Here is a 13891-nt window from a genome sequence, read left to right as displayed (position 1 = left end):
AAGCTTTAATTTGAGCGCTAATAGACACCTGTACGTCACATAGTTCCTGAGATATAGATTTCTCAAAATAAATTAACTAGCTACTAATCTTTCAGTAGATTTTTAAGAAATTTTTCTTTTTAAAAAGCTATATCTCGAGAACTATTGGACTTAAATAGCTCTTTTAGGGCTAATATTCCAGGAAATTTACTCTTCTTTAAATAATGTTATCTTAGATTCTTTAGGGTTGTTGGTAGTTTTTAAGATATAGAGCTCCGAATGAAAAATTAATGTTTTTTTAAGGTATTGAAACAGCCGCCATTTTTTATTCCCCCTACCTATACTTGACAGACTCGTCAATTTTGACTATTAATTATACATAGTTTTCATTAAAATAATCAAAAATTGGGGTGAGATAACTGTCTTTTTTTCTTTCCGGGTTGTACTATAACACTTTGTTTCTCAATTTTCGTCGCGGAAGAGATAGTACCCTCTATATAGTATTTAAACAAACATCCAATTATTCATTTAAAAAAATATATATATTAATTATCACGTAAAATATTAGACACGAGGAAACAACTACAGATTTCAGATGGCTCGGCAAAACAGAATTGGAAACGGCTCGGCAAAAACAGAACGTAACATTCCATAGCGAAGGTCTGATAAAAAATGGTTATCAGAACGGAACCCTATACATACAATACCCTCAAACCAAAACGTGTATAAGAAGATTTTGTAAATTATGGTTGCAATTTAATGATCATGAATTATAATTTGTTTATGATCATTAAGTTATATCTAATGCACCACACACAATAGCTACCAAAATATTTTTATTAGGCCAGATTCAAACGTTTTACTACACTGTTATTTGAAAGTGTTTTTTTCACATTTATTTGCACACGTTTTTTTCTTCTTCCAAAGCATCTACAAAGTAATGGCATTTATGAAGCATCTATAAAAGCACCCCTAAATGCAAATACGAAAGACGAAATATCAATATTAATTCTGAAACTTCAGACATATTAGTGAAAGTCCAAAACTTTGAATGATTTATTATGATGTACCTAATATTAATATCCAAAATTAAAGAACTCACATCTTTTCTAAATATATAATTAATCTTCTTCGCTTCTTTTGCTTTCCTCTTTAGTGCCTCTCAGCGTAGAGGAGCATTCAACCAGAAATTCCACTCTTCCCTCTAGGTAATTAATCTAATTTATAAAATTGGAAGAAGATAATTGACCGTATGAAGTAGACTGTAGGAAGATAGACCGGGTGGCGGTCAATTAGGTACCAACAAATAAATATTAATTAAGAAAAATATTTATTATACCCAACGTTTCGTGAGAGCTAAATGGAAACAAGATACGAACATTGTAAGAATTGACAGAACAGTAAAATAAATATACAGAGAAGATACGAAAATATATTTTAAAAAATTGTTTTGTTTATAAAATATATAAAAGAAATAATAATAATAATTTAAGGGAGTAAACAAATAGCTGGACTAGAAACTAGTTACTAATAAATACAGCCAGGTCTGATAGAATTCTAAATACAAAACTCTAGTTATATAATCTACACATATATATACTTTCTTAAATTATTATTATTATTTCTTCAATATACTTTATAAACAAAACAATTTTTTTTTACGTATTTTCTCTCTATATATTTTTAATGTTCTGTCAATTCTTACAATGTTTGTATCTTGTTTTTATTTGGCCCTGACGAAGCTCTGAAAAATGGGGTTAAACGTTGGTTAACAATAAATAGTTTTCTTCTACTATTTTGGTGCCTTTATTGACCTCAAAGTTATAAAAATAAAAGAAATTTCAATTACCATGAAATTTGAATCTTAGAAAAAATTAAAAATGTTGGATAACCTCTGAACATATAATCATAGAAATTTATACTATATTTCCAACCACCCTCAATACCACGTCTTTACCAACAGTATGGAATCTTTACCTGTAAAAAATATATTTTTTATGTATTTATATATTTCTTTTCACTTAATTTATCTTTCTCAGGAGGTCTTGAGGAGGGACCCTCTCAATATCATCTGAAATATATATTTTATTTTCTTACCTACTCCTTCATACTTTTTTTTTTCCTCTAAAAAATCGTTCATAATCATTTTCTTCAATGATCATGGAAAAGGTAACCGTGAAAAGTAAATAAATGTTTTCTTACCACCAACCATATGTAAAATTTACGCATAGAAATATTTAATAAATTTAGTAGTTGTGCATAAAAATCATTATGTTTATAATAGTTTAGAATGAAATGTGTGGTTGGAATATACGTTTCGCGCAAATATATCTAATAATTACCTATATGCTTTCGGGAAAAGTTTGTTTGCGGGACTACGACAATGTTCACCTACCAGAGATGTGTAGCAAAGATAACTTGAGGAAGCTCTAATGTGCGGATGAATATTTTCTGACAAATATAGGCCACGAGACTGACGTCAGCTCAAGGGCAATAAAATATCTGTCCAGTGGGACTTCCAAATCATCAAATCAACACCACGATTAATTCATTTCCTTGTATAAATTCATAACCAAAATATAAAAAAAAACAAAAAAAGAACAAGTTTATACAAAAAAAAAACTACAAATATTCTGTATATATTTGAATTTTAACTAAGTGGAAAAGGATAAATTAATTTATGTACAACCAAATCAATGTAGAATGTTTTCACAATAAACAAAATTAAATTACAAATACTGCTAAAAGACATTTATAATTTTAACTAGTTAATTTAAGGTGAATTTATTCATAAAAGACTTAACATTAAATAATTCTTTAATTATAAATACACGTATAAAAATCAGACTATATTTTACATCCAATTTGATTTTTAAAATTATGTATAATTCATATTTAACAAAAGTTTTTAAAATTGAGAAATATATATTTCACTCTTCTTATGGAATTGAAATAATTCCGTTTTGTTTCTCATGGGGATTTAAAATAATTGTAAGAATATTGATTATTTTTATATTTTAGCGTTAAAATTCTTACCACAGATTGTATTTATTATTTATACAGTTGTAAATTACATTAAATAAATAAATTTAAAAAAAATCTTAATTTTCTTTATTTATTGTAATGCAACAAAGGTTTTTTTGTAATAGTTTTTTATTATGTATAATAGGTTAATTTAGGATAATATTATTAAACAAACATCATGATTCAATCCTTCTGACTTTCTCCAAAGCATAAAAACGATGTTATCACTCATCAAACTGTTTTCTTCTTACTTCGCAATCCTTCCTACTATATACCCGCCCCAAAATCATCTTATTGTCTTTTTCATTTTAATCAATTTTCGGTGCAGTATTTTGTAGTGTAATTGTTGGTCGATTCTATTAACAGTAATAAATTAATAAAAGTTTTTCATTGAGTCATACACTTTGACATAATATAACTATGATAAGGTGGAAAGTGACCAAAGAGGTATCCAGACCCTAAAAAAAATAAATAAATAGTTTTTGGAATAATTTTGAATTATATTCCACATATTTTTATCCTAAACAAAACAATATTTATTTCATAAAAAATATAAGTAGTAATGTTATATTTTTAAACTCGTTAATTCCGCATTACCTGGAGATAACACTTTTATTGTAAAATGTTCTGTTCCAACGAGAATTCTGACTGTCCGGAATAATCAGAAGTGCGTATTCGAATAGACGTGTTACTAATTATATTATTTTTAATAGGTTTTCTTTTAATTTATAGTTTAATGAAAATTATTGAGATTAATAGTTTCCTATTAAATGAATTTATTAACCAGATGAAGTAAACTTCACTAATGTATAGTCTTTTGGTCTCTAATAGAATCCCAGAACATATAATTTTTCATCGAATGGAGGAATAATAGTTCTCTATTGTTTTTCTGTCGGTTGGCAAAAAATTGCCTCACTTGCAGGACTTTCCCTCACCTATACCTGTAGGTACCGGTTAGGTGATATTCCAGAGAATCTTATCCAATTGTTTAACACAACTCTTTCCCCTTCTGTTTAATTTTTTTTTAATTTATTTTATTTAGATTTACAATTAATTTTTAATTTTTTTTTTTGCAATAATGCATTGAATTTAAATAGAGCATTTAAAAAATATTTGTTCAATATTACAAAGCTAAAACATAAAATTTTTGGGTTCAAGTCCTTTTTTTTTTATTTTTTATGTTTACCCCTACTTGGACATTTATCACTCATTATCCTAAAGGTAACCATTATATTCTAATCAGAGTGAGAGGGTAGAATTTTCACTCTGCGGGGCCACCACGAAATAAAAGTCAATCCGCCCAGGCCGGAATCGGACCGGCGCCGCTATTTGCTTAGCTCCTCAAATCATTTGGTTACGTTGGCATCGGCTTACATCCTACTTGACCTCGGACAATTTTATTAGTTGTCAGTTGCTCAACCTAAGGCCCGAGGAGTACCCTCTCTTCCATCTCCCCTGAAATTACAAAACAACAAAAAAATATATAAATAAATTTTCATATTAGTCGTAAATAATATAAGTTGGCATAGAAAAGCTGTTTTATATTTTTCAACAATGGTTTATTGAAAAAATAATGAATCAAAAATTATAGTCTATATTATACAAACCAAAAGAAATTCTGAGTCAGATTATATATGTAATCCTTTATGGTGTCTATATTTAATTTAGTGTGCAGTTTAGATATTCTTGTGTAGTATGGATAAATTAATAATTATGATTGTGAGGTATTTGTTTTGAAATACTTGTATTTTTTAATAGTGGTTGAACTTTCAAAACACCCTATGAGGCAGGCATAAGATAAGATGGGTCTTAGTACTGCTCTATAGATTATCAATTTTTTTCTATTGGATAATTTTGATGTTTTATTAAAGTATGGATACATTTGATATAAATTTTTTCTTGCATTTTCCAATTTCGAATTTATATTATATAGGATAATAACTCCTTATGTCCAGATAAGCCTTATTCTAGTCATGTAGATCAGTATTTTGTAATTATTACAATACATTAAGAATAATTAACTTACGGATATTATATCCAAATAAAAAAAAAATCTACAATAGTTTTAGAGATACATTATGTGCTCAAAAAGTGTCTATTTAGCTAAAATAATCAAATTTTCTTCCAATTTCTAACGGTTTGAAATTGGGTTTCTTGAAAGTAAATATTTTAGTACAAGAGCCCAAGAGGAGAAAAAAAGGCAGTTATCTCACCCCAAGTTTTTATTACAGTAATAAAAACTATTTATAATTACTAGCCAAAATTGATGAGTCCGCCAAGTATGGGTAGGAGGAATAAAAATTGGCGGCTGTTTCAAACCCTTAAAAAAACATTAATTTTTCATTCGGAGCTCTATATCTTAAAAACTACCAACAACACTAGAAAATCTAAAAGAACGTTATTTAAAGAATAGTAAATTTGCTTAAAATATGAGCCCTAATAGAGCTATTTACGTTAAATATTTTCCGAGATATAGCTTTTTAAAAAGCCATGTTTCAGAAAAATGTTGTATGGGGCGTACTGAAAGATCAGTAGACAGTGAATTTATTTTGAAAAATTGATATCTCAAAAACCATTTGACGTACAGATAGTCTATTAGTACTCAAATTAAAGCTAGTCTAATGAGCTATAAAGTAGTTTATGATATTTATCTTTGCAGGAGTAATAGTTTACATGAAATTTGCTAAAATAAATTGATTTATAGTTGTTCGGACAAATTTTCATTTGCCAAATCTATATTCATATGTGAATATCATAAAAACTACTCCTACAAAGATAAACATAATTAACTATTTTGTAGTAAATTTAACTAGTTTTAATTTGAGCGCTGGCAGACATCTGTACTTCCAATGGTTTCTGAAATGAAGTTTTTCATAAATCAAGCTTATTGTCTGAATAACTATAAATCAGTTTATTTTAGCAAATATCACGAAAACTACTATTCCTACGAAGGTAAAAGTCATAAACTTCTTTATAGTCCATTAAACAAGCTTTAATTTGAGCGCTAATAGACACCTGTACGTCACATAGTTCCTGAGATATAGATTTCTCAAAATAAATTAACTAGCTACTAATCTTTCAGGAGATCTTTAAGAATTTTTTCTTTTTAAAAAGCTATATCTCGAGAACTATTGGACGTTATTGCTCTTTTAGGGCTAGTTTTCAGGAAATTTACTCTTCTTTAAATAATGTTCTCTTATATTTTCTAGTGTTGTTGTTAGTTTTTAAGATATACACCTCCGAATGAAAAATTAATGTTTTTTTAAGGTTTTGAAACAGCCGCCATTTTTTATTCCCTCAACCTATACTTGGCAGAATCATGAATTTAGACTAGTTATGCCTTTTTTTCTTCCCGCCTCTTGTACTATCTGGAAGGAACCCTCGCCCCGGAATGTAGTCCCGACTATGCAACTGTTAGTAGTTTTTTTTAAAGATTTAGTTACTTTAATGATGTGTCATCAATACCGAGGACTTATCAGCAAAACTACGTTATGAGGAGTAGTTCTGTCCAGATTGTTCTAAACAAACTGAACTCACTGAAACTTTCAAATCATTAGGAAAGATCAACACTTCGATTAATTCGAATCGAACAGTTCCGGTTCATACCATCGGAAATCCTTTCTCCAATCAGAATACAGGAAGTTGGATTACCCTCGCCGCCTGTGGGTGGGACCCCGGCGAGTAATAAGTGATGCGTCACGGTCTAATGGACCAGTAGCCTGAGCACACTTGGTCTTATCCTTAATTGCTGGCAGGCCGGTGATGTACTGTTATGCATCACTACAACGCTCTGTTTAACAAATACCTACAAAGAACTTGCTGAGTAACTTACGTTCATCGCAAACAATTTTTTTATCCTGATGCGTTATGTAGCAGAGCAAGAATTTGAATAGATGATCAATGGCTCTCAACGCTTTTGAGATGAAAGCGTCACGAAAACAGACGCGAGAAACATGAAACATAGAGGAATGATCAGCATTTTATGTATCTGAAAATTCAATGGGAACAGAAGACGATGAGAAACATTTCATAACAGAGGTTTAATACGTAAAACGTTGTCCTCGACTATTAGATTATAAAACACCAAAATCATTTGTTATGCTAAACATGCATTATTGAGGAATATATAATAAGATTTTCAATGCTAACATATATTATTTATGATATAAGCCATGAACATATTCAAGTTTTAAGCCCTATAATGAAAATCAAAATCAAAAGGGCACTCGAAATTGTGGAGAAAGTTCTTTGAAGGAAAACACTAATCTTCTAAACCGTATTCAAATTTGGATTTTCCTTCCCCAAAAAAGTTTCTATTCGTCTATGATAATAATAATTATAAATATAGGCTTGAGAGTGAATAGGATTCCATGAAGATTCACATTTTTGGCAATAACATCTAAATATGAATTGTATGCAAATAATAAAAGCATATAAAATTTATTTTCGGACCAATATTTCCTACTGAAAATATGTTTAAAAAACATTATAGTTGTGGTTATTGCTTCCAAAAATGTATTCCTAAAAATGTTAATTTTTCTTTTTAGATTATAGGCTCCTGCACTGTATCTGTGAAACAGTAAAACAAATTAACACTATTTAAAAAAACCCCTCAAAGGTTGGCTGAATTTTTAAAGAAAAACTTCATTATTAAACTTTTCAGTTCATTCTTGATACGTTTCAATTTATGGATCACAGAAGGGGGCCCACTGGGATCATAGGGTAAAGATGGCAAGTGCTGAAGGGACATTGTTTTCACACTTTATAAACAGCGCCACAGGGTATAAAAGCACAGAAAACGATTGAGAACAGTAACAGCTAAACAAACATGTGAAGGGTTTTTTTTATCGGATCGAAAAATTGGTAAATGCTTTTCATAGAAATTAAAATGCTATCGATTTTAGGAGTAAGGGGCCCCATTGATTGCTGAGCCCAGTAGGCCCTTAAAGATGGTTCTTCTTAGGAGTTAAGATGCCTCTATGCACATCACTATCAGATAACACTTCAATTATAAACTAAACTTATTTCATTAGGTCACAACAATATAAGAAACTAACTATGTAAAGAGAACTGAGAATGAGTGGGAGGAGAGTTGGAAAAGGGCTCACAAAGATTTATATTCCAGTTATACTGTATTAGATAATGTGATACATAAGGGTTCTTTTGTCATTGTACATTAGATGTTAAATTCGATGTAGGTTCTATGCTACCAGAAGGTTTGGTATGGAATTATAATTTATAAATTTTGGTGACCCCCCCCCCCCCGAAAACTATTAATTCCTCTGTAATGTATAAGTCATTCTAATTTTTCTATGCCTTTGGGCTAAGGGGCCTATGGCAATATTCTCCTTTGCCTTCCTCCTGTTGAAAGGGTGATTGAATAAATTATATTATAAGAACGCAGAAGAAGAAGATAATACAATGCAAAAAATACCATATATCAGACAAAAAAGTGGGCGAAATTTTACATACAAAAAAAAAACAAAAAGAGCACCTATGTAACAACCACCTTGAATAACGTGGTGAATTTGAATTCAATTAAATTTATAAAAACAATAAATTACAGTCAATAGAAAATTAACTTCTGATCTGGAACTATGTTCCGAGGTGTTTTCCAATTATTTAATTTCACATCCTTCTCATGTAATTTGAAAATTATTTAATCTTCTCTTTTTTTAGGTGTGGTTTCAAAACAGAAGAGCAAAGTGGAAAAAGAGGAAGAAGACAACAAATGTGTTTCGAAACCCTGGTTCGTTGTTACCCTCCCATGGTTTGCCTCCGTTTGGAAGTATGACGGATAGTATTTGCCCATCTGGCATGTTCGCTGCGCCCGAAGCTAGGTGGGGAGTATCAACAGGTAATTACTTTTAATTTTTCAAATTTTAATACTAAAATAATTTAATTAAGTATTTAGAAATCTTCCTAAGGCCTAATTATTGATTTGATGTTCGGTTTTGACAAATACAGGGTCAAGATCGATATATATTCAAAACATAGAACCTTTGTTCAATAGATACCTTAACATTTAAATACTTATAAATTAATTATTCCATGAAAATTTTGCTTATTAACAAACCTTATTGATTATTCACTAGGGTAATTGCATACATTATCCTTCTTTATTATATTTACTGGCCGTTCGTGTTATAATTTTAATTAATTTATAGTAATTTCAACGTGTTTACGCATTCAATGTTTAAAACAGTTATTACTTCAAAAAGTGCTCATAAAAGTAACTTGTCGGTACAACAAGAAAGTTTAATATCTATAATATATAAATTTAAAAATTCTATGGTGAATAAAAAGTTTACTTTTGTACCTTGAGAGAGAAATCTGACACTTGGAATAAAATTACATTGGCATTCCAGAGAGATTTCGTCCAGATTTTGCTGAATTAATTATAATACATAAGCTTCAGTACATTTCATTCAACCAATAAATAAAAAACAACACAGATACTTTCCTTCAATTTAGTTCATAAAATTTTACCTTCTCACTGACACTTTCTCTATTGAATGTCTCCAAACTCCAGATATTGAAAATATTCCAAATGAGATTTACAAAAATAATGATAAAACTTTTATCATTCTCAATGAGTTATAAAAACCATTAGAGCCAATCAATTAATTAGGTCTACGAATTATAATTTATGTTTGACAATAAAATATAATTTTAATGGTAGACATAAGGCAAAAAAATGCTAAATAATTTTATGTTGTTATTATTTGTACCAAACATGCTTTCTATTCCCAATTAATTACTATTCTACCACTTCTACCCAAAGCATAAAACTATATAGTTAGTTTCCAATATATTCCTAAGGTTTTAAAGCGAATTTGATAGTTGTACTTCATATTTAAAGAATATTTCAAAGAAATTCGGTGTATTATTTATATTTTTTATGTTTCACTTCGCTGTTGCACGGACTTTATGGATAACTAACTTAATGAAACAATGTTTTTAACAGACATATTTTTCAAAATATTTCATAATTTAATCATTGAGAAACATTTTTTAAGATCCACTATAGTTTCTTTACTGCTATTTATACATAATAAAATGGATGAGAAACATGATTTGTTGATCTTTCATCTTGAATTCTCATGCTCAAAATTATTTTTTTGTAACTTCCCCTATTCTTCCTAATACTGTTTCTGCTGCTACATAAAAGTAAATTAGCCCTTTTAATTCTTTACACCAATGTTCCCTTCATCACGAACCCCTTATATTATCTTCAAAAATGCCTGATCCAGAAAATTGAATAATAAAGTTTCTAGCTTAATTCTTCACTCATGCTCACACTGTAGTATATTAGAAACTCTAAATTTTTTTTTTAAATTTAATAAATCATTGGGAGTTTAATAAAAATTTCACACTTATGAAATAAAATTATGTTGTATTTTGACAAATAATGAGACAAATGCCCTGAACAGATTGGAAAATTTCCAGTTAATGTTGCTAACTGGTTTTCAAAAACAAGGAACAAAAATAATTAAAAAAATGATTTCCAGGAATAAACATTTTTCTTTTGAATTGTTGTTCCTCTATTGTACAACTTATTATCTTTTCATGAAGCTTAGACTGAAAGAAAACAGATATTTAACTAAAAACGGTCTTAAAATCTATCTAAAACAAAAGATTTACAGGACTGATTAACAGATTTTCTTGAGGCCAAACACAGTTGAAAGTTTAGGAACACTTTTACAAATTAAAGTGGTTTTATAAACCAATTAAATGATTTCAATTTAATTTGAATAAATCATTAATTTTGAATTTGTTTTTTTGGATTTTAAAGTATTTTCCATTTAATTTTTCAATCTAAAAAACTAAATTATAATTTACATAAACAGAATATAAGACACAAAATAAATATGTTTAATTATTTTTCCCATGAAAATAAATTTCACATCCTCAATGCTCTCACAAGCCTGATTTTACATTAGTCTATTAGTAAATTTTTTGGATCCATTTCCTGAGACCCCAAAATACTAGTTTTATTCTTTTTAAATAAAACTCACAAATTCATTGAGGTAAAAAAAAATAAAAAATCAGATTTTGAACCTAAGGATTCAAATACTAATATTTTTCAATCTTAATATTTTAAAATAATTAAATACATTTCTTATATTGTAATAGCTATTTTGGCACATGCATATTTCTGTAGAATTGATATTTTTAAAACTCAGATTGAAGATTTGGATCATAGAATTTTCCTACTTACCCTCATACTTCAATTTGGCCTTTGAAGCACAAAAAGTAAAGTATTGATAACTCCCTCTACATAAATTATAATTTTTTTTAAATAATAAATATACTTGTACAAGGACAACATCAAACATAAATTGTAATTCATGATTATTGGTGATTGGTTGTTGTAAATTATTAATTATATTCTTCTCTTGTTGTTTTAATTACAGTGTGAATAAATATTTGTTTGTACTATAAAAATAAAATAAAATCTTAATTTTTGGAATAATATTAATGAAACACAAATATATAATATATGATTGTAATCTTTAATCAAAACATACTCCTTTTTTTCAACAAAACTCTTTGAGAGAACATTTTTTTTTAGTTGGTTTCTCGTTTAACCTGAAGTCTTATATGAAATAAACTTATGGATGTCATATTTTTCTGTTTCATCAGTCCAAAAAGCTCATGTTGTATAAAATATTCTGAAAGTTTGAAAAGAGTTGATTTTTATTGCGGAAACTGAGGAGCTTCAATTTTTTCTTGAGTCAATCAAGGAATGGACAATCATTACTTGTATAGGAACATTAACTTCAAAATTAAATTATTAAATTCCAAAAAAAGTCTAAACTACTGAGTTAAGTTAACAAAAAGATGGTTGGGGATTCGCACAAGAAAGGGACACAGTAAGGTACAATATATTACTTCTTAAAGTTATAAGTTCTAGGTCATCATCAGGGTGACCTTGTTAGGAGATCTGAAAAATGGAAATTATTCTTTCTTCACCGCACCTCCAGCTGTCTTGGTTACATTTATGGTCAACAATTAAGCCATCATTATAATTTAGGTTTACTTTACCCATTTGTAAATTGATATTATATTTCATAAATTTCAACCAAACAAGTTTTATTAATTTTATACAACCAGATAAAATTATTTAATTTTAAGATAATAAATTAAATAATAAAATTTGACATCAAAGTCAAATAAAAAATTTAAATAGAAATGTTCACCAACAGGTTTAAGCCAACTAAGTCAACCCACTGTCCCAATGGGAAGTTTCAGCCAGTTGTCCACGCATCAGGCGTCGCTAAGTTCTTCTCTTCCCATTTCAACCTCAATGGCATCCAACGGTTCAGCAGTGTACCAGGCTCATTATGGAATAAATCCATTAGGTAAATTTATCTTCTAATTGAATTAATGCTCTTGATTGCATTCATCAATTATAAGTTGTGTTTTGGATTTTCTGAAATTAAAACTAAATTAAGAAAATGACATGGAAGGGCTGAATTTTTGGGGACCAATAAAAAAAAAAAAAAAAAAAAAAAGATATCAGTTTTTATGTTTGAGAGAGAAATTTCGTTTAATCGGTCACAGGTGTGCAGAGGGCTCGAAGTACATGGGCCTCTTATTGTTTAATCTTATTCTTATATAAGATTCAAATTATCACCAATAACAGTGATATATGTTTATTGTATTACAAAAGCCAATGTCGGATTTACTAGACAGATACAAGAAAAGTATTTCCTTTATCTTTTTAACTTATATGTTTCAGATCCTGTATTTTACGGGCATGAGACTAGTACAAGTGACACTTTGAATTGAGAGGAGAAAAACTAGACAGAGACTTAACATAATGTAAATTTTCTGAAGTATTCAGAATTTAATTTAAATATCTATCAATGGAAAACGTGATTATCTTGTTTTTCATCAATGAATAATTGGATTGTAAATATTTAAAATAAAAAAAAAAAAATACAGCTTAGTAATTCTAGAACATTTTCAATTAGGTGGAAAAATTTAGTAATTTATTTCAGCAATGTGACAATTATCAATTTAAAATTGTTTTTGAGGTGATTTAAATTATTAAAAGGTACATACATAAAGGTTAAATAAGTGAAAACCATGGCAATATGAAATACTACACAATGGAAAGGATCAGTTTTTGTCAATTTACATTTAAAATGCCAAGGTAAGTGATGGATCGAAACAGTGTACACATGAATACACATTTAACATTAATAGCTTATGTGAAAAATAAAATGTCAGGAAATGTATACAAATGAAAAAAGTGAAGGCTAAAGTTCTGTAATGAAACTTATAATTCTAGGGCTTGTATCCCATGTATGTTGAAATGGAATTTATCAAGAATATGTATAAAATTTAATATTGATGATACTTATAAAAGATGGTGTAAAAATTATGAAAGGAAAGTCGTATGAAACTGTAAAATGTTTGATACATGTTTTGATTAAGAATAAAAAACGCTGTAAATATTTTTATTATTAACAAGACTGTACTATATGCACTAATAAATTATATGTCATTTTATTGGGTTTTTTTTAATGTGATGTGATTTACAATGACTAAATATATGTTGAGATGAATGTAATCTTTAAATATTTAATATGATATTTCAATAGTTGTTTCTTGTCCACAACACTTGAATGTTCATTTTTTAAAATAAATTAATCAACAGAATCCATTGTTTTATAATTTAATAAAAATGTAAAAATAATATTATGTACCTGTACCTCCAATTGTAATATAATTTGTTTACTTATTGTTCGACTAATTTATTAAAGTGATACGACCTGTTAAATGAAACTTTGATTATCCTAATACAGATAGGCGATTCTGATTAATTAAATTTATTTTTAAATTTGAAAAAAAAATTACAATTATTTTTTATTTGTGT

General features: G+C 28.4%; 1 protein-coding gene across 1 annotated transcript in view; it reads left to right on the top strand.

Annotated features, from left to right (window-relative positions):
* The window catches only part of LOC136797238 (homeobox protein orthopedia-like), a gene marked incomplete at its 5' end in the record, with an annotated part of 113604 nt that extends 100056 nt beyond the window's left edge, over positions 1 to 13548 (top strand). The window contains 3 exon segments of the mRNA XM_067053247.1: positions 8683 to 8860; positions 12213 to 12368; positions 12749 to 13548. Of these exon segments, the coding sequence (XP_066909348.1) occupies positions 8683 to 8860; positions 12213 to 12368; positions 12749 to 12798 (384 nt within the window).
* Between the last annotated feature and the right edge of the window lie 343 nt (positions 13549 to 13891).

The sequence above is a fragment of the Halyomorpha halys genome, unplaced genomic scaffold, assembly GCF_000696795.3.
Source record: "Halyomorpha halys isolate HHAL.00 unplaced genomic scaffold, Hhal_1.1 Scaffold1669.1, whole genome shotgun sequence".
NCBI classification, from domain to species: domain Eukaryota; kingdom Metazoa; phylum Arthropoda; class Insecta; order Hemiptera; family Pentatomidae; genus Halyomorpha; species Halyomorpha halys.
Note: the sequence above shows the minus strand (reverse complement) of the source record. Positions and strands in the feature narration are given on the sequence as shown.